Source organism: Panicum virgatum, chromosome 3K, assembly GCF_016808335.1.
Source record: "Panicum virgatum strain AP13 chromosome 3K, P.virgatum_v5, whole genome shotgun sequence".
NCBI lineage: Eukaryota > Viridiplantae > Streptophyta > Magnoliopsida > Poales > Poaceae > Panicum > Panicum virgatum.
In genome coordinates, this window is record NC_053138.1 from 62,759,801 (window position 1) to 62,780,617 (window position 20,817).

The following is a 20,817-nucleotide window of genomic DNA, read 5'->3' on the forward strand; positions in this document are numbered from 1 at the left end:
TGCCCGTCCCAGTGTGGAAGCGGGAGGAAATAGGAATAGCTGCTGTGGACCTGTTTGGCTCCAGGACTTTTTCCAAAAGTCCTTATCACATCAAAAGGAATCTTACTATTTTATATTATTAAATAAAATCTGTTTATAAATGTTTTTTGACAGCTGAGTGCTTTTTCGCGAGACGAATCTAATGAGCCTAATTAATTCATAATTTGCTACAGTGATGCTACAGTAACCATTCGCTAATCATAGATTAAGATACATCATTAGATTCGTCTCTCAGTTTAGTCCCAGGGTTCTGCAGTTAGTTTTATAATTAATATTTATTTAATACTTCTAAATACTAAAAAGTCCCTGGTACTTTTTTGAAGTCCCTGTTCCTAAACACCCCCACTTGCTGGACGCTCCCTGCGTTGCAGCATCTGTGGGCAGGATCAACGCATGAAAGGAGTGGTGATGATCAGGCAGGTGGAAAAAGAAGTGCAAGGCGCCCAGTTCTCAGAGATGGAGACCAGTCTGATGCTCTCAAAAACTGCTACTAGTACATGAGATTGTTTTGAAATAACCTACTGTACAACGGCTCTTTCTCTCTCGCTCTTTTTTTTTTTGGAACCAGACCCATTTCCCGCCATTTCCCAGCCAGTTTCGGTACCACCAGAAATGCGCGCGAAAATTAAAATTTGTAAAACCGCCCCCGGCCCGGTTGGCTCTCCTCTCTCCCAGTCGAAGGGAGTCGGTTGCGTCTCTTGTCGCCACTCCAGGGATCAGACACAGGCGGCGGATCAACTTCGAGTGGTGTGAGTGGCTGTTGCCTGATCATGCGACAGGTGATTAGCGCGATCCCCGAGGCAGACGCCGCAACACGACGAGCGGCCGAAACCGCAGCAGCTGCCACCTGCCACGCCCCTCCGCTCCTCCTCCACCCTTTTTGATCTCCCCTCTGCTTCCCCTTCCCCTCCAGGCTCTGCTTCGCGCAAAAGCTTTGTCCTTTTTCGCTCTCTCCCCGTCTCCGTCCCCTCCTCCTCGGCTCTCTCCCCTCGTGACTGCTCCGCCTCGCCATGAGCATCTGCGGCGGCGGCGGGGGCATCATCCCCGCGTCGCGCTTCCTGCGCCGCCGCGCCGCCGTCCGGGACCTGGGCCGCGACGCCGACGCCGACGCCTTCTGTGTCGCCGCGCCCCTCCTCTACGACTTCTCCCAGCAGCAGCCGCAGCTGGAGGAGCAGGTGCCGCCCGCGGTGGCCGCGCGGCGTTCGCCTCCGCCGGCGCCCAAGCCGCGCAGCCCGCCGGCTCCCGTCGCCCTGGAGCGCCCGCGGTCCCCGCGGCCGCCGCCGTCCCCGGCCGCGCGGCGCTCGCCTTCGCCGGAGCCGTGCAGCCCGCGCCTCCTCGGCCTGCAGCCACCGTCGCCGCCCCCGGCCGCGCGGCGCTCGCCTTCTTCGGGCGGCAGCGGCACCGGCCTGCTCCTCGCCCTGCAGCGCACCTGCGTGGGCTGGGGCGCCACGAGGCGGGTCGAGTACCCCAGCCGCCACCGCCCGGCCTCGCCTGCCGCTCCTTGCGCGGCCGCCGTCGAGGGGACGGGCCGCCCGGGAGCGCCGGCTCGGCGCGGGGACGAGGACCAGGAGAGCATCGGCGGCGGCGCCAAGAAGAGGAAGCGCCTGGAGGAGGAGGAGGAGGCGCAAGAGAGCGGCCGCGAGGACAAGCCCGTCATGGCCAAGGCGGCGGGGAAGTCGAGGTCCAGGAACAGGTGGAAGGCGAGGTGGAGTAGCCTGCGCCGGCGCCGCGGCGCCGCCAGGCTCGCCAAGAAGGCCCCGCGGGTCGTGAAGGAGGAGGAGGAGGCGGCGGTGGCAGAGGACGAGAGCAGCCGGGACGTCAAGCCCGCGGTGGAGGCGGAGAAGACGACGAGGAGGAGAAGGAAGAGGGCGGGGTCGAGTGCCCGTGGCGGTCGCCCCGGCGCCGCCAAGCGCGCCAGGAAGACCCCCCTCAAGGAGGAGAAGGTGGAGGAGGCGGAGTTGGAGGAGGAGGAGGTGGCGGAGAGTAAGCCCGCCGCTTCCGCTCCCGCTCCTGCTCCGGCTCCCGAGCCCAGCTCGCCGCGGGGCAAGGTCGACCGCTGGTCGGCCTGGAGGTACGCGGCGGCCGAGGCGGCGCTGCTGGACATCCTGCGCGCGCGCGGCGCCAGCGCCGGCAAGCCCGCGCCGCGCGCCGAGGTGCGGGCGCAGGCGCGCCGCCACATCGGCGACACCGGCCTCCTCGACCACCTCCTCCGCCACATCGCCGACAAGGTCCCGGCCGGCAGCGCCGAGCGGGTGCGCCGCCGGTACAACCCCGCCGGTGGCTTGGAGTACTGGCTGGAGCCGGCCGAGCTGGCGGCCACGCGGCGGGAGGCCGGCGTCGATGACCCGTTCTGGGTGCCGCCGCCTGGGTGGAAGCTCGGTGACCCCGTGTCGCCGGAGGGCCGCGCGCTTGTGGTGCAGAAGCAGGTGGAGGAGCTCGCCGGGGAGCTTGACGTTGTAAAAAGGTCTCCTTTCTCTTCTTCTTCTTCTTCCCTCTAGTCTCTTCTATTGCAGCATCTTCTTCTTGCAGTGCTGAGATTGACTTGTGATTTCTATGAATTGAAGGCAAATGAAGCAGCTCGATTCCAATCTGATGCAAGTGAGCAAGGAAGCCTACATCTCATGGAAGGTGATCATAAATCATACCTTGATCTGAATCCCATTCCTGTCTCAGATCCAACTTTTTAATCAACTTCTGGTGCAAAACTGAAAATGGGTTATCCATTTGTGACACTCACATAGTTGTGCATCTGCTCAGCACTTGTAATGCTGTGCATATATCTGGTTCTGGCAGAATGTTATTGTTTGATTTGGATTTTGTCGGCTAGATTTGTACTCTGCATAAAAGAATGGCAGACCAGAAGTATGTTTTGCTTGGCATTGGTCCACTGGTAACTGTCACCTCTCTGAAGTTCTGAAATGCACTGCAATGAGACATAAAATTGCATCAGACTAACATATATGTGCCTTACTTCTTGCATTGCTTCATTGGCTTAAGTAATATTCTGCACATACACTGGAACATTACTTATACTTTGGTAGTGTTAAGCTGCATATATGTTTCCATTAGTTTTTGGAAGAACATGAAGAATTCACACTAACTTGAAATATCTGCCTTACAACATGCCTTCGTGTGAATCTCGTTCCAGTCTTACATTGTTTATATCTGTTGCAATGTGTAGGGCAGCACTTATGAGATATGCATGTGTGAAACACTCTTACTTGTAGTTGTGGTGTGCAGATGTCTTGTTATTGGTTGATGTTGTAGTTTTCATGAGTAGCAAAGTCTTGATTTGAATTTTGTGAGGTACATTGTGTTGTGCACAAAAAAATTGGTGCAGCAGCAGGACCAGATTTTGCTTTGCAGTAGTCCATAGCTCTTCCTTCCTGAATTCACTGCATGAACATGTACTATACTTAATATGTGCTTTGTTTCTCATTGATTCATCAATATCCACTTTTGATCTGCAATCCTGCACTTACACTGGAAGCTCACTTGCGCAAAGATAGATTGATATACAATTCTGTTTCCATAGTAGTTAATGAACTTGGATAATTGAATGTTCATATTTTTCTGTTCAGTGTAGCATTTTAATTTAGATAGGTAACTACCCTTCTTGGAGTACATATATGCAGGAATCATGATGATCTTGTTTGCAGGGGTATGACTGTATGGTGAAGGCCAATGGCAAGCTGGAAAAGGAGGTGCTGTCCTTGGAGGTATGCTTTTTACCCTTCTTCCTAAGTTTAATCTGATTTGATGCAATGTTTATCTTTCTGATCCTCGCCTACCCCACTCTCCTTGCTTGGGAGTTGGGACTAAAGGCTTTATTATTTTAATTGTACCCATTAATTATTTGCTAGCTTAATTTGGTCATTGCCATGACTTGCTGTTGGATTTTTTTTCTCAGGAGAAGTATGAGAACGCAACACAGGTGAATGGTGAACTGAAAGAGCTGCTGCTGTTACTGAAGGTACAACACTCTACATTCAATCAATCTTCACAATTTGCACCTCATCAAATTAATGAATGATGTTTTGTGTTCGATACTGCTACCTTGTCTATATATCTTCTCATAACATTTGGCCTCTATATTAATAATAAGTGTTGATATGAAATTTTGGATCTGTTTTCCAGGACAAGTATGAGACTGTGCTTGAGAAGAATGACAGACTGGAGGAGCAGATGGTTGCCTTGTCCACTTCTTTCCAGTCCATGAAGGTACACTCCCTATTTACTGCAAAGGACTTTTAGATTTAGCAGACTCCTGCGATGTAATTTCTTGGTTTTGCCACACTTTTATGCTGTGCCTGATTGCGTATTTAGCAGTTGTAGTATGTAATCTACTAACGAAACATTGCTTGATGCATTGGACTATATGTGTGCAGGAAGACTTGCTCCTGGAGAGAATCGGAGAACAACCCATGCTGATGCTAGCGCAAGAGCCTTGGGATGCTGACAATCAAGAAGCCAGTGCCGGCAATACTGCTGCCAGTGCAGGCAACCAGCTGGTGGACGCTTATGCTGTCGATGGCAACTTCAGCAGCAATGGTGGCACCTCTGGTAGCACCAAGAGGGCGTTGAGGAGGTGCAGCGTGCGCATGCACAGGAGAGATGGGATGTTGCAGTGGCCAACGGCTGCATCTGATGGCACGACCAGCAGCCCCAGGGAACTACCAGAGCCGCTAACACCCGGCGTCGATTTGGTCATCACCGATTTCGATGCAGTGATCAACAGCCTCGCGCCACCATCCATGGAGGAGTACCTGATGGCTGAAGGCCTCCCAACATCAACGTCCGCGTCATCCTCCAGCGCCTCTCCCAAGCTCGCGCTCCTCCCCGCCCCAGCCTCACCAGTCCAGGTCCAGCCACTGCAATCAACAACCGTGGCTATGGCAGACCAGCAAGCGGTGCAGCCATACTCTGGTGACTTCAACCTGCAGCTCCAGCACAAGGTGAGCAAGTACTTCCCCTGATTCATGTTCAAAATCCACTCTTTGGTCCCCTTCATCAGGCGTCAGTAGCACACAACAATTGACCATGAAGACGACTGACCTCTACCTGACCAGTGCTACACTGCAACTGCCACAGGACACGTCATCTTCACCACGGCCATGGGGTGCCAAGGCGCTGAAGCTCGACGCCGGTGCTGGAGTCGGCGGCGTGGGCACCGAGCTGGCCCTGGCGACCCCCACTTACTGATCCAACCAACGCCGACAATCTCCAACGAATGAGCAGATCTCACCACAGAAGTTTTGCCTCACCACCGTTAACTAGCAGTAACTCACCTCAGAACATAGCTCACGGGTCCACAGGATAAGCTGAAGAAAGACAGAAGAACACCAGAGAAGATAGATTACCTTTTACCTTGCTTAGGCAATGCACTTAGTTGATTTTGTCCGTTAATTACGTGTAGTTATCGCTATTGTCAGTTTCTAACTTGATTGCAGATGGCTTTGCTTACAGTTGAGCACCACCATGCTGCTGCTACTGCTGCTTTAATTCCTAGTCTGGACTTATGCCAGGATAAACGATCTGCCACTCTGTTTTAAGTCAAATTGTTGCCAGGAGCCAAGTTTCATGCCTGTGTTGTCGCTGATCTTGTGATGAATTGCACGCTGTTTCTGGATTTGCATATGCAAGAGCAAGTCTTGGTACTGGTTGATTGCTTCTGGGGACATGATGCACATGCACCTAGGCAAGTCCGGCATTACGTCGAACAGCTTGCTCGCGCGCGCGGCCACTCCAGCCTCGCGCCCTTATCCCGTCAGCCGTGGAGCGTGACAGGCGAGGGAGCCCCTGAGCAGCTGCGCGGAAGAGGGCTCCTGAGCGAGGGCAGCGGTAGATAGAGCACAGGGATGAGTCGCCGGCGCCGGCAGCGGAGGAAGCCGAAGTGCGCAGCGCAGGGGGACCTCGAACCGCCGCGGCCGGGAACGAGGTGGGCCAACTCGGTGGGGGCCAAAAGTGTCTTTGCATTGAAATCTCTCCTTGCCATTGTACAAATCCGTGTGACATTGTAATCAAATCGAGATAGAGAAATTAAGGAAAACCAAAGTTCAAATTCAACGTAGTTTTGCTTGGTCTCCCAGTAGCATCCAGGAGAACCAAATATTACTAGCAGCAGAACGCAAACGGCTCACAGGAATGCCGAAGCATCTGCTCAAGTAGATAGATAGATGTTCAGTACTCCTATGTATGTTCTTAAAATAGTACAATGAAACCAACCAAAGAAGCACTTTGTGTTCAATTATCCAAGGCCACGCAAGACACACCGGACATCCTCATGAAACATAGAGTAGTTTTCTATGAGGATTGAGGACTCATGATCAACATAAACAGAACACTGCAGATGAATGTGTACTTTTCAAACTACTAAGAGTGATTTGAAATACTTGAAAGACTTCCCTTGTTGCTTACATATTTCAGGTGCAATCTTCTTGAACTCAGGCCACAACCAGAAGTTTCCCATATAGCCATCCCGGCACAAGGATATCAAGGCTTTCCGCAGTCGTCCATTGTCAGTGTAGCCATCATCCTGGCACGTCCTGCTTTCCAGGGCACAACCCTGTGAGACACCACCATTTTCCACATCAGTGCCCTGTGCTTGCCTTTCTTCTCTTGTGGACGCACAACGAACTAGTATTTCCTTGACCACCTGCGACATCAATAGTATAGCAGTCTGAAATGGGTGATAGGTGATGTGGGTGAAGCTTAAGAAACTGCTTTTAAAAATTTTAAGTTGGCATACATAGGTTTACCTTTGGGATCACATCGACCAACATCTCTTTCACTTGCTTGGCAAGGGCAAGGTCAATATAGCGCCTGTAACCATAACATAGACCCTCCATGATTATTGCTGCATGTGTTCTGATTGAAATATCTTCAGCATCGTCAACAAATGCAGTAGTTAGGTCTCCAAGAGCAAGAAGAATTAATTGCAACTTTCTCTCACTTTCTTCTGAAGGTAGTTCATGCTTCTCTTGAAGCATGTCCTCTAGCTTTTTACGTGCTAAACACCTGATGCTATCGAAGTCACACTCGTTCTTCTTCGTATCTGTGAAACCGCAAACCATCCAGTACTTAGAGTCATCATAAGATTCACAAGCAATAATAAGAAGCAGTATCCAGGTGAGTCTTCTTGTCCCGCTTTCATTGTCCATGATTGAGGATAGATCCAAAGAAAGATGCAGGAGAATCTGTATGCCTTGCTTTTTTTGCGTCGCTCGACAGTCGAGGCAGTCAAAGATAGTTTTAATGCTGATGATGATTGCATTCTCAAGGGTGGAACCAACCTTGGACCGAAGAAGATCCCCCTCTTGTCTTCTGTCTCCTCCACCAGAAGGGGCTCCCTCCAAGATACACCCTTGGTTGTTGCTGTCTTTAACAGCAGCCCCGAGCCCTTCCGTGACTACCCAACATTTCTCTAGCATCTGGAGCTCTGACTTTTGATATACCCTACACGCATAATGATTGTTCCTGTGGAATTTGAGGGGCGCCATGGCAATCTTGTGCTGTAGCATTGTGTTGCTCGTAATCATACTTATTCGATTGTCCTCATCAACTGCGAGCTGGTGAATGATATTCACGGCTTCCGTAAGCAGTCCGTCGAAGCCATGGACTGTGTTTTCCCTCCGTCTTTCCTTTTTTTTTCGTTTGCACAGAAGGCATTGGACTAACCACTGTATTAGACTGCTTAAGGAGAAATCAGGAGAACCTTTATTTTTATGCTCACTTATTAGGTAGTCTAGATCATATTCCTCAAGCAGCTCGACTCTCTCATAATTGTTGAGTCCGTTACATGCCTCTAGCTTATGGATTCTCACATAGTAGTACGCGGATTTTCTACGGCCATATTTGCGGTTTATCCGGTAGAACTGGCTGTCCTGCTGATTGGACTCCTCAGCAGATGTGTCAAGCATGGAAGTTATGACCTCAATCATTCCTGGGAACTGCTCCAAACGGATGCCACGGGCAATAAGAGCCACTATCCTCGCCGCGTGCTCCCTGACATCTCTACTATATGGGCTTCTAGGACCTATTACTGTGTCTAGCAGTCTCTGGATCATGTAACTCCAGGAATCCGATCTAGTCAACAGATGTTTTGCTAGCACCATTCGACCCCTCAGGTAGGGATCCTTGATAGCCCCACCCAGAACCCTTATCCCAGCAATGAAACCCTCATTTGACTTAGCTTCCATCATTAAGTTCACACCATACGTGACAAAATTCCTTCCGGTAGCGAATGATGGGTCCTTCTCGCACCCTGCTATGGTCTCCTCTAGGTACCCTGCAACTAGCTCTTCGTCCACCGTGCCAACCACTTCTGCCCCAAATTTCGCTAGCCTGTTTCTTGGCCCAAGAGCATGTATGGTCTTCTTGTATCCAAAGAGCATGCCTTGTGCCACAGCTAAGCCATAGAGGACTTGTAGTGCCGGCTTCTGGTTGGCACCCCCAGCATTACCGAAGTCATGCTCTATTAGACGCCACAATGAAACTCCAGTAGAGATGTACAAGCCAAGCATGTAGAGAGCCCCAAGAGGACATAATACAATAACATGCACAAATACTTGAATCACCACTAAAAGTATTGTTACCACCATTTTTTTTCCTTCAACTTCTTCTTTGTCGTCTTTGATTGCGACAGATACAGCAATCAGCAGACCCCACCAAGAATGCACCATGTCACTTAACTTTTCCTTTAAAAGAAAATTGAAGACGCTGTTGTACATAGCAAGTAGCAACATCATCAGTAAGATGCAAAGTAACGTTTGTATGTGTCAAGGTTCAACGAAAATCTACTATATATATATATATATATATATATATATATATATATATATATATATATATATTCAACGAAAATCTACTATATATGTATCCGTCATCAGGTTGAAATTAGAACCTGTTTGTGAACTGAAAATAACTTAGCTCGCTAGGACTTATGGTATAACTATGTATGTCCCATTCGGCTCCGAGTTTGACAATCAGCACGTGTACACGATTACAAATTGTACATGGACAGGTTGGTGACTTTTATACTAAAAGCTCGTGTCCATGGTATGGACATGCAAGCCTCCAATGTAGTTTAGGCATGCGCTCTGACACAATGATAATTAAGCGCGGTGTGCAGTGTGTGCATACTTGGTTGTAAGAGCATCTCCAGCAGTTTGACAAATTGAGTTGCCATCTTTAATTTTTGACAAAAACATTAAAAATACTCCTCCAACAGTTTGGCAAAAGACTTGTCAATTTTTGGCAACTTGGGAAAAACCAGCCTCCAGCGCGTAAATATACGCGCGCGGTTGGCATCGTGGTTTCTAGTCATGTGGGAGGGTGAAAAAAGAAATAAATAACAGAGAAGGGTTCCTGATTTAAGTTTTCAAGAGGTGGAAGGGCATAAATATAATTTTGTTTCTCTCTCAGGGTTTCTGATGTAAGTTAGATCTAGATTTGACAAGTGAATTATGCCAAATTGTTGGAGATAAACTCTTTTTTACTTGGCATATCTTTTTAGAAGTTGGCAAAACACAAGATATGCCAAATAAAATATGGCAAGCTCTTGGAGATGCTCTAAGTACAACAATTAAAACCATCCCAAAAAAGGTATTAATTGTGCAGTTAATTTAGATTGGAAAATACTAGGTATAGCGCCTATATTATAAAAAATTACTTTATTACCTGTCTCTCGCTAAAATTAAAGCTCTGCAAAAGATGGCCTTGTTTGGATGCATTCTAGGAATTCTAGAATGCCACTTCTAAGATCCGCATGAAGGGCTAAATGAAGTTTATTTCCAAAATCTCTTCAGGGATGAGTATAACTTTTCGCGACGAATCTAATGACGGTAATTAATCCATAATTTACTACAGTGATGATACAGTAACCATCCTCTAATCACACAGTCAAAGGGCTCATTAGATTCGTCATGGTTCCTAGCGCAGGGGTTCTGGAGTTGGTTTTGTAAACTCTATTTATTTAATACTACTAATTAGTGGTCAAAGTGATAAACAGTGTCACTTCTAGAGATTCTAGAAGTTATCCAAACAAGGCCATTAACGACCCAAGATAGCATTGTACCTCAATAATATAACTAGCCAGCTTGAGTAGTCGAGGTGGCTCGCGAGCCAAAGGCGAGTCTTCACTTCAAAATCAATATATTTAGAGGGGAATCAAAATCAAAGCAATTTTAGGCGCTTCCCTAAATTTCTCATATTGCTATGATTTTATTATAAGGAAGAACGAAAAACTGGGCCAAGGTTTCACATACCTGTTTATTTGGGGCGGATGGAAGACTGGAGGCTTTTAATACCAAGTGATAATATCAATCGGTGTGGACGGCGGATGGAAGACTGGAGGCTTTTAATACCAAGTGATAATATCAATCGGTGTTTAAGGGTCCACATTAGTTCCGGTTGTTCGCATTAGTACCGGGTGGTATAGCTTTTACTAAAGAATCCTCCACGTGTTAACTTAAAAAAAATATCTCTTCCCCAATCACAATTGCTGTGTAGGTAAGATGATAAGCCCGATACACATGATGCAAAAGGTCCTAAGTTCGAATCCAACGGACCTTCTCCATGATTATTTTTTGAACGTCTATGCTTTGGTACTGGTTGGTGTTACCAATGGTACGAAAGTTACTTTTAGTACCGGATCATGCAAGCGGTACTAATGACTGAGATTTTTAGTCTACCGATCGCGGAACCGTCTATGCTTTGGTACTGGTTGGTGTTACCAATGGTACGAAAGTTACTTTTAGTACCGGATCATGCAAGCGGTACTAATGACTGAGATTTTTAGTCTACCGATCGCGGAACCAGTACTAACAGGCCTTATGACCTGTTACTAATGGCCTATTCTCTAGTAGTGCTTAAGGCTGGACGAAAAACTCGTGGCTCGCTAGCTCGCTCGGCTCGGCTCATTAGTGGCTCGGCTCGTTAAAAAATGTTACCGAGCCAAGCCAATGTTTCAGCTCGGGCTTTTATCGAGCCAGCTCGAGCTGGCTCGCGAGCAGCTCGCGAGCCGAATCGAGCCAAAGGCTAATTAGTAGCCGGCCCAGCAACCAGGCCCAGCCCAATCCACAAGACAACAACCTGTCGCAGGCTCGCAGCTCTCCTCTCCCTCGTCCCTCCGCCGCCTGAGTGCTCTGCCCGATTCCCCATCTCCCCGAGAGGTCGAGACGGCGAGAGTTGCGATTCGCGAGACCCCAACCCGACTCCCACCCTCGCGGCCTCGCCCCGCGCCCCGCCCGTCTGCTATCGGCCCTTCACCCCCTAGCCCGTCGGCCATCGCCCGTCCCTGGCCACCACGGCAGCGCCGCCTACCCGGATCCAGCCTCCGCCCCGATCCTCCACCCCTCGAGCCAGGCAGACGTGCGGCGCAGCCTGCACCACGGCCCTCGCTCAGGCGGCCAGCGCGCAGCCACGGCGGTCGCCCCTGCACGTGTGACCGCGCGGCCCCTCGGCCTCGCCAAGATCTGCTTCGCGAGGTAGAGCTCGAAGACCTAGCCCCAGTCGCTGCGGTGGATGGAGTCGGGGTCCCGATTCCTGAACTGTCGGGTGCTCCGCCCCAGCATCTCCATCAGCGAGCTCTCCTCCACACCCACGCTCTCCTCCACGCTCACGCTGTAGTCCAGGTACCTCAGCCCCATGCTCGCCGCGGCCTCCGCGAAGTCCGCCCGCGCCATGGCTGGTGGCTGCTAGCATTTTGTCGAGCCGGCTCACGAGCTAAACAAGCCAGCTCGAGCTGGCAAACGAACCGAGCCGAGCCAAGGTTTTAGCTCGTTCTAATATTGAGCCGAGCCGAGCCAGCTCGTTATCCTATCGAGCCAGCTCGAGCTGAGCCGAGCCGAGTCGAGCTGGCTCGATAGCCAGCCTTAGTAGTGCTAGCGGCTCGTGGTTACCTCGATTGAACTTTATATATTATTTAAACGAATCAAGCTAATAATTTACCTTATTTATACTATAAAGATAAAAAATAATTAAAAGTATTTATCATCTATATTAGACCCACCGTACCTCTCACGCTGGATCCACATGTCGGAGTTGAGAGTGTGGGAGAAGGTGTAGACACGTAGAAACCTCGGGCTAGAGCATGTTTGTGCCAAAAAGTAATTTTTTTGAAATGCTAAATCATACCCAGGCATTTTGTCTTCCCTCCACACCCGAATTTTTCTTCACCCCCATCCCTCCTCCTTCTCCAACTCCGGTGAGTTTCTAGCCGGGTTAGAGGGTTCGGGGTTAGTGTTTCGGGGTTGCCGGGGGGCGAGTGCTCACCATCGGCCTTGGGGGGGCAGCGGCTCGGCGGAGGAGGCGGGTGTTGGGGCGGTGAGGTGCGGCAGCAGGGGCGCCGCCACGCCGGGCGGAGGTTGGGCGGGCCGAGGCAGGGGCATCTATGGTGACGGCGGTAGGCCGGCAGTGGCGGGAGGCGGCAGCAGGCGGCCGGTGCGGGTGGGCTAGGGTCCCGCCGGAGCTCCATGCCGGTCCCGGACAAAAAATAATAATTTTAGAACCCCCAGCCCATGAAGGCCCAGTAGCCCAGCTACGTTCTTTTCCCTGAAGTTCAATCGGCAGCCTGCCAAGCTCGCAGACCCCAACGTGCGTGTGCGACGTTTGGTTTCTAAATCCATCTGCTATTTTCGCTTCCGCCTCTGACTCCCTCACGACTCGCCGCCTCCCCGACGCGACGCCGCAAGCCGCGCGCGCCAGACTGCCGACGGCCCGACGCCGTGCCAGGCGCCAACGAGGCAACGACGGTTGACGGCGAGCAGGCAGCCAGCCAGCCGCGGCAACCCATGGAGGGAAACGACGACGGCGAGGGCGAGCAGGAGCAGTCGCACCCGCAGACATCACGTCGGCCGGTGACCACATTCCTCCTCCAACTCAAACCATTGTAAGCAAGATCCTATTTTCTTAATAATCCATGTCCCCTAAATAATCTTATCTCAAAATAACATAGAATTTTTTGATGAAATTATGCCAAATCCCTGTAGGAAACCAATGCAATCTCTAAGTGTATGCTTGTGTGGATAATGAAAAATTGGGGTAAATTATCAAATTCTTGAACCACGTATATGTTTATCTGGCCCCCCTCCCCCCTAATTTTGTCCCCAGTTCCACCACTGCCTAAAGTAGCTCATAGGTTAGCTTAATTGGATTAGTTCTAAGTTACAAACATTTATAGGTGGTGGGTAATACACTATATAAACTTTAGAGCGCATGTAGACAATATGATTTAGGTTTATTTTTGTGCAAAATTTTAGTCTAGCACTTGAGCCCTAGGTTTAGTTTTCAAATGTCCCAATTCAATCCCTCCCTATAGAATGACATGGCACACCAAGTTCCTACAGTTGTGACATGGCACCCGAACAAATATTTGCAGATCCAATCCTTTTGGTCGCGCCGATCCGCGATAATCTTAGTGACTTCAAATGAAAAAACTCCAAACTATAAAGTTGTAGATTTCGTCGAGAGCTACAATTTTCATATAAAAATTATCTTCATCCGAGTTCATATAAAAAAGATATAATTTTTCTATGGTGAGACCATGTCGCGCCGGTGGGAATGGCATGACAAGACTGCACTGTCACGCCTGTGGGAGTGGCGCGCTGGCAGACCCCTCCCTCCTGCTCCAACGTGGCATATCTTGTCACGTCAATGCATGTGGCGTGACAGCCTGTTTTTGTTATGCCACGCGGACCGGTGCGACCAAAAGAGTTAGTTCTGAAAATATTTGTTTGGGTGGGTTATTTTTAAAATAAAATTTTAAAATAGGTTAAAAAGTTCTATGGGGACTTGAACAAACATATTCATGGCGATAAACGTAATGGTGTTTTGCAAGAAGAATATCGGATGATTTTACTAATCATGTAGGCAAACACAATGCTAAGATATCAATGGAAGCGCATGTTGCACCAATATTATGAGCTAAATTTACCCTACCAATTTTCTTCCACTCGAGCATAAGACCATATTTTTAGTTTAATATATAGTCTTGGATTTTTCTTGCACACTTGGCCTAAAAATATATGCACATGAAAAAATAATCATCAAATATATATAGCCAACAAATAAAAGCGAATTACTTCTTACTGGACGATTCAAACATAAACACATTAATGGTAGGGTTAATTGGATCTGTGCCATTACAATTTTCCAAGTTCACTGATCTACCATTACAATTCGTCTATTTCAAACTGTGCCATCACAATTTTACCACTCTTCAAAACGTACCATTACTTACCTCTTTGTTGTGTTTCTTAAAATTTAAGGGCCAAAATACCCTATCTTCTTCCTCCTCTCACCGCCTCTCTTCTTCCTACCTCCCCCCCTCTCTCTCTCTCCGTGACCCGAGCAGATCCGCCCCGCCCGCCATGGGCCGGCGTCCCTCCATCCCGCGCCGCCGCAAGGCCCGGCCTTGCCGTGGACGAGCTCGAAGTACTCTCGGGAGCCGAAAGGAAGGCAGCTGACACGGCGGCGCGAAGACCCCTCTCTCTTCTTCCATGGCATCCACGACAGCGCTCCTCCTCCAACTGCTCCGGGTGGCGGACGGCGGCCAGCCGCAACACGCTAGTGCGCGATGTCATCTTCCTCCTCCAGAACCAGATGCAGAGATGGGTAATTAATTACATCGATGCATGCTTGTGAATTTGCTTCTCAGATTAATTAATTTCGTTGCCGTCTGATCGATGCTTCTGCAAAAGGGGACATTTTGTGGAGAGATTTGATGTGCATGAGCTAATCGAGAGGGCAGCGCTGACGGTGAAGCCGGTGGGCATCGGCGGTGGTGACACTGACACCGCCAGCACAGCGGCACCCACGACGAGTTCCGACAAGAAGAGGCAGGATGGGGCGAGCAGCAGCTGCCCGTAGCTGAGGCCCCATCGACCGTTCAGGCAGAGCTGCTGACGGCGCGGCGTCGGCATGAGCGTGGAGCACTGAGAACGGCGAGGCGCCGCGGCTGCGTGCTCCCATCGGCACGGTTGAGGCCCTGGAGTTCACCGACAACGACGGCGCAGCACCCTCCGTCCTCGACGTGCAGCTCCGACGACCAGGAGCGGCGTGGGATGGAGGGGCCCTGGCCGATAGGGGTTGCGGCGGATTTGCCCGCGCCATGGAGAGTTGAGGCATGAAGGAGAGATGGGATGACAGGAGGAAGAAGATGGAGGTATTTTTGTCTATAAATTTTAAGAAACACAGTGAAGAGGTAATTAGTGGTGTATTTTGAAGTGTTGTAAAATTGTGATGGCACGATTCGAAATAGACGAATTGTAATGGTACATCAGTGAACTTGGAAAATTGTAATGCACAGATTCAATTAACCCTTAATGGTATATGAGGGATTATGAGTTTTCTCGATGGCGTATAATGAAACTCCCCAAACATATTACCCTAGCTAGCTGATCACCAATTTTTGTTTGAAAGACATGACTTTTGAAACCATACAAAGCAAAACATGTAACGCTATAAGCACCACTTCAACTGTCTTTCTGATGGGCATGCGCTGATAAAACAAATTGCCAAATCGAACAAAGGACGTCACACTCCCCTTTTGGAGTTTGAAGAATTATATAAATCCCGTATATGTCACTTTGATCATGAGTTTACCCTATAATCGATTTATTTCGGCACGGTATAGTTCTTTCTCTATTCATGCCCGTGATGCATTCATCATGTTTGGTTTCCTACTTTAGTTTCCTCATATCTCCAAACACGAATTCCGCGCTCAAACCGGACGAATCCATCGCGCCACATCGCCCGTTAGCCGTCTAGCCGTTGGATCTAGCGAGCTCGCGATATCGACCATTCGATTGGCATCATTGTGGGTCTCTCCCCGTTATCCTGCGAACTGGGCTCTTGCGAATCCTCAGGAATCCGCTTGTCTGCCCACCGTCCTCTACCCTTCCTGCTGCTGCGCCTCACCCTATCCTCCATAGTTTCGGCTGCTGCGCCGGCCACCGACCTCGACCGCCGGCCCCCAACACTCTTCCCCTTGAGGCGACTGCCCCCTCGTGAAGCAACCTCGCGCATCTCTCTTCCGTCCCCTCCCCTCGCCGACTACCTCGTCATCCCGCCGCCGCAGTCACGTTTGTTCAAGCCATAGATCCTAGGCGTGCTTTACCCCCTCCGCCTCTGACTGCTCCGGACGCCGAAGCTTGAGGAGAGCTTGTGCTTCTCCTTCTCCGTCCAGTACGCTGGTTGGGAGCTCGAATCGCTCTCCTCACCATCGACTACGTCGCCGCCACTGACCTGCGCCCACCCCCATGCCCCCAGGCGGCCAGGCCCCAACCCATTCCCCGTTGCACTCGCCGTCGTCTCCGTTCTCTACCTGAACTCTCACCGTATCTGTAGGAAAGGTAGGATAAGTATAATGTGATCAATTGTATTGCAATGAGCCCTTTGGGCGGTATATATAGGAGTACAAGGCTTGGAGGGCAAGGCACCTCCCCTAGAGATAAGGAAGGCTATCACGGGATTACATCAATCCTAAACTACCATATCTGGAGTTGCTTAATATACTCTTTAGTGCCGTAGTAGCCGAGGTCGAGGTGGACGTGGTCGAAGCCGTGGAGGGGGCGCGGGTCGAAGCGTCGTCGAGGTGCTCGAGTACGCAAACTCAGCAGCTTCTTGCCGAAGACAGCAGCAAGACGGTGCGGCGGATGATGATGGTAGACGACGCGGTTTGCAACTTAGGTCACGCTCAGGGCAGGGGTGGCGACGGCGCAGGTTGCAGCAAGTGTCGTGCTCAGATCAGGGGTGGCGACGACGTCTTCCTTCAGGAATATCGGTGGCGATGTCCGCGCGAGAACGGCTGGAGGCGCGGAGGCGGATCGAGCGCCTGCTTGACGAAGACCGGCGGCGAGTGGCGCCACTGCCTGAAAAGGCGGCGACACCGGTAGGGTGGCTTGATCACGAACGTCGTCGCTGCAGCCTAGAGGGCGCAGCAACAACCTCGTCCTTCGGGAGGGTCGACGATGGATCGAAGACGAATGGCAGGGCGACGCAAACTGATCTTAGATCGGAAAAAGAGAAAATCAGCAGCAGCATCAAGACGAACCTGCAGGTACAATCTCGGGTGCACCAAGTAATGCCCCCCCAAACCTTATCCTCATCCGCCTGTTGGCCAGAGGACAAAGGAAGGGACAAAAATAGAGGGGGCGAGACCCGAGTGGCCTCTGCTCCAGCTGCGGAGTGGACCGGCGGCCCCCGGGCCGCCCTAGCTGCCGCATCCTCGCGCACAAGGCGGCGGCGGAAGCGGCGCTGAGGACGAAGGGGACGCAGGCTTGACTGCGCGGAGGAGAGAGCTGGCGATGGAAGGCGGGAGGGGCGAAGCCCCTGGGCGCAGCGGCCCGGAGGCGACGTCGATCGGCGGTGCGGTGGCCCACCGGCCCCGATGGTGCAGTGGCCTGGCGTCCCCACGGTGGTCCTCCGCAGCCACGCACTCGCGCTCATGGCAGCGGTGCGGCGGCGCTGGTTGGAGTCGGGGCGCCTGGCCTGATGCGCGGGAGGGGCGGGCGGATCCGGATGCGGAGCCGAGAGGGAGGACGACGCGGAGGCATGCAGGCCCAGTGGCGCCCCCATGGCGATGTGGTACCTGACGGGGACGTCGAGCGGCGCCGCCATGGGGCGGCCAGGGAAGAGGTAGGTCCTTCTGCTGTGCTTGATGACGACGGCGGCGCAGATCAGAGGGATCCGCGGTGCATCCTAGGAGGGCGCTGCCCCCAGCGGAGATCAATCTCGATCTCCCCGGGGGCGCGCGGGTGCAGCGGAAGCGGCGGTGCGGCTAGGGTTAGGATCTCGTAACCTAGGCCTCTGATACCATGTAGGAAAGGTAGGATGCGTATAATGTGGTCAATTGTATTACAATGAGCCCTTTGGGCGGTATATATAGGAGTACAAGGCTTGGAGGGCAAGGCACCTCCCCTAGAGATAAGGAAGGCTATCACGGGATTACATCAATCCTAAACTACCATATCTGGAGTTGCTTAATATACTCTAACAGTATCAGTTTAGGAGAGTGCTGCATTGCTACGAATCTTGATGCCTCCTCCCTGGACTCAGCACCGCTGCCGCAAGCGCCCCATTCTCCGGTGTCGGTGTGACGTTCCCTGGACGCAACAGCCACCGGCGGAAAATCCCCCGTAGGAACGCCACTTCATCCGACACTGCATTCACAAACCGCTGTGGATTTTGTATAGTTTTCCAAACAAATGTGCTTCTGAGGCTCCTAGGAGTTCTTATTGCTATGGGTTTGTGAATGCATATCGAGTTTGAGATAGAGTACCATGTGAATGTTGGTAATGCCATTGGAGTAGATGGTTCAGAAGGTGAAGCCGCTCATGGTTGCATATCAGAGCATCCAGAACAAGAAGGAATGGAAGGTATTTCTTCAACTGTCCTTGCACTGAAGTTGGTAATATTTGTAGTACATTCTATTCTTTGTTACTTGAATTAGGGATCATACTTTTTTTTTATGCATTGAAAACTTCAGGTAACCAAGGAGCACCACAGGAAGTTCCTTGACAGCTTCAGGTAGGCAGGCAAAGAAGAAAGAAGAGGCATATCCAAGAAACTTTGCAATCAAAAAGATACTGATGCCAAAGTTTTGGTTATGAATTATGTATCCCGAGCTAAGTAGCAAAACAGAAGACAAGGAAGAGTTTAATTTCCTACAAGTATTATCTTCAGAGCTAACTAATAAGATGTTTGCTGCCCTTTCTATATACCATTCATCCTTAAGCTTTTGTGCTTCTGCCTTTTTATGCTTATTGTCATGAGTTGACCATGCCCGAAAAAAGAAGCCACGGAGAAGCAATTTTGCTTTCTAACAAACTATGACTAGAAATATATTTGCCATGGTTTGGCAGTTCCGAATGTGGTAGATCTTCACTAATCTATTATGAAACCATTTTTAAATGGTTTTAGTGCTGAATCTAAAACATAATCAAATCTTAAGTTACAACCTGATTCTCCCATCTCAAAATTTAGAATGAGATTTTTTTTCTATATGAGATGCTAATACCAATATAAAGCAATATGGACATCCACTTCTGCAGAGCTGGTAACATAAGCATCACTAGCCTGATAAGGAATGTTCATTCTGGCAAGATTTTATTATGCTATAATAGCAGATGCAAACCATTGTGGCAGTATGTAGATATTGTTTATGGGGATACATTTATTAGTTTAGATATCATGGAATCTAGATTTAGACGGACACAGTGTGGCCACTTTGAAACTTTCTTATCACCAATTTATTCCAGCAGTTACAAAATACTACAGGTAATAACTGTTGAATCATACTGTGTTTTTCTGTCCCTTATTAACTAATATTGTTCTAAATTTGTCAGTAAATGTATACCAGGCCTCTTTCCTTGACTTTTTTTCGCTTAGTCATATGATTATCAAGTATTCATGAAGCCACTATGAACTGTGAAAAAATACAGTTAATACACCACAAATATTAATCTTCCTCCTTTGATTTTGTACAGAATGCCATCAATGGATCAATTTTATGCCATCAGCTCAAATAGTTATAACAAATTAATTTGTCAAGATGCATGAAACATGTACTATATATGTTGAGGAGACTAACCCAGCAGTTTGGACGAGCGTGATTCCTGTGAGACACCAAAAGTCCTTCTTCTGAAGATCAGAGACGAAGCCACCGAGGAGGACGACAGTGGTCCAGGTAACAACCAATAAGCCCAACCCCCTTACGCCCATCATCAGGTACCCCAAGAACACGGCGTACCCATTGATGGCCAACACTTCAGGCCACATGGAGTCATCCACGGCATATCGGCTAGCCATATTGTTCCCCTGCTCAAGAGTTGAGGTGGGCGCTGCAACAACTCAGCAAACCTTGCTTATATAGAGAGAGAGTCTGAGGCATGCTCACACACTTGCTTATTAGCTATTACTGCTAACAAGGCTTCTAATACAATTGGGAGCCGATTTGTTTGTTTTTTCTGAGAACGAGATTGGACGATCTTGACCAACAACAGCGATCGCGAGGTCGGCGGCGGCGTTCTTAATTCCAACACACAACAGTCTGTTCAGTTCATACTACTCTAATTTTAGAGCCAAGCTGCAGGTGGAATGAAGGCCTTTGATATATGTTGAGGAGACTGTAATGTTGCTACGCTGTCGTTGCATTCCTTTTAATGCAGAGTAGCCCCAGCTTACTTAGCTGTAATTAAGCTATAAATATCTTGAATATTACAAAAAAATAAACTTGTGAAGAGATGTAGTAGGGCCAGGGGTCCAATAATGCAAGGGAGGTGAGAGGTGCCCGCCACCAACTCTAATGATGCCCGGCCGGTGGCGGTGGACTTGGAGTCAACTGCCACCAACTTTAATGATGCCCCGCCGGTGGTGGTGGACTTGGAGTCAACTGCGTGTAGGATACGAGGACTTTTACAATGTACAATACTACCATATAATACTATTTGAAAATGAGTCGTATTTAAATATCGGACGGTCAAGATTTATTCTATACCATTGGAATATTAATTAGTAGTATAAGGTAGTATAGCTAGGTAGTATAGTTAGTATAAGGGTAATATAGAAAAATCATTTGCATTATCATCTCTTTTTTTATCTCTCTTCTTATCATTCTTTTATTTTTCTTTACTTCCCAATCCATTCCCGAGTCTCTTCTATTATGCGACATGTACTTCCGGCGCCTAGGTTTCCAGGCCCGGCGGCGCCTTGTAAAACTGAAAACTGGAGCACATGGAGACGAATGACGCATGTCAGAGACTCGGTTCACGGAAGAGC

General features: G+C 49.7%; 2 protein-coding genes and 1 long non-coding RNA gene across 4 annotated transcripts; 2 read left to right on the forward strand and 1 right to left on the reverse strand.

Moving 5' to 3' along the window:
• Positions 1-746: 746 nt before the first annotated feature.
• LOC120700181 (protein AMEIOTIC 1 homolog) lies at positions 747-5,625 on the forward strand. Its single transcript, XM_039984402.1, has 7 exons — positions 747-2,503; positions 2,604-2,667; positions 3,699-3,758; positions 3,950-4,012; positions 4,177-4,260; positions 4,428-4,994; positions 5,131-5,625. The coding sequence occupies exons 1-7, from the start codon at positions 1,050-1,052 to the stop codon at positions 5,239-5,241; spliced, it is 2,403 nt and encodes an 800-aa protein (XP_039840336.1). The 5' UTR covers positions 747-1,049; the 3' UTR covers positions 5,242-5,625.
• A 449-nt stretch (positions 5,626-6,074) lies between these two features.
• Positions 6,075-20,171, reverse strand: LOC120700180. 2 transcript variants are annotated; one of them, XM_039984401.1, is made up of 4 exons: positions 10,427-10,898; positions 10,305-10,369; positions 6,798-8,757; positions 6,075-6,694 (listed from the first exon to the last, which is right to left on the reverse strand). In XM_039984401.1, the coding sequence occupies exons 3-4, from the start codon at positions 8,718-8,720 to the stop codon at positions 6,404-6,406; spliced, it is 2,214 nt and encodes a 737-aa protein (XP_039840335.1). In that variant the 5' UTR covers positions 8,721-8,757; positions 10,305-10,369; positions 10,427-10,898; the 3' UTR covers positions 6,075-6,403. The 2 variants fall into 2 exon arrangements, with proteins under 2 accessions (XP_039840335.1, XP_039840334.1); XM_039984400.1 differs by lacking the exons at positions 10,305-10,369; positions 10,427-10,898 and adding an exon at positions 19,631-20,171.
• On the forward strand, positions 12,519-15,393 carry LOC120700182. Its single transcript, XR_005685792.1, has 2 exons — positions 12,519-14,652; positions 14,739-15,393. It is a non-coding gene; the product is annotated as an uncharacterized LOC120700182 (long non-coding RNA).
• Positions 20,172-20,817: the final 646 nt, after the last annotated feature.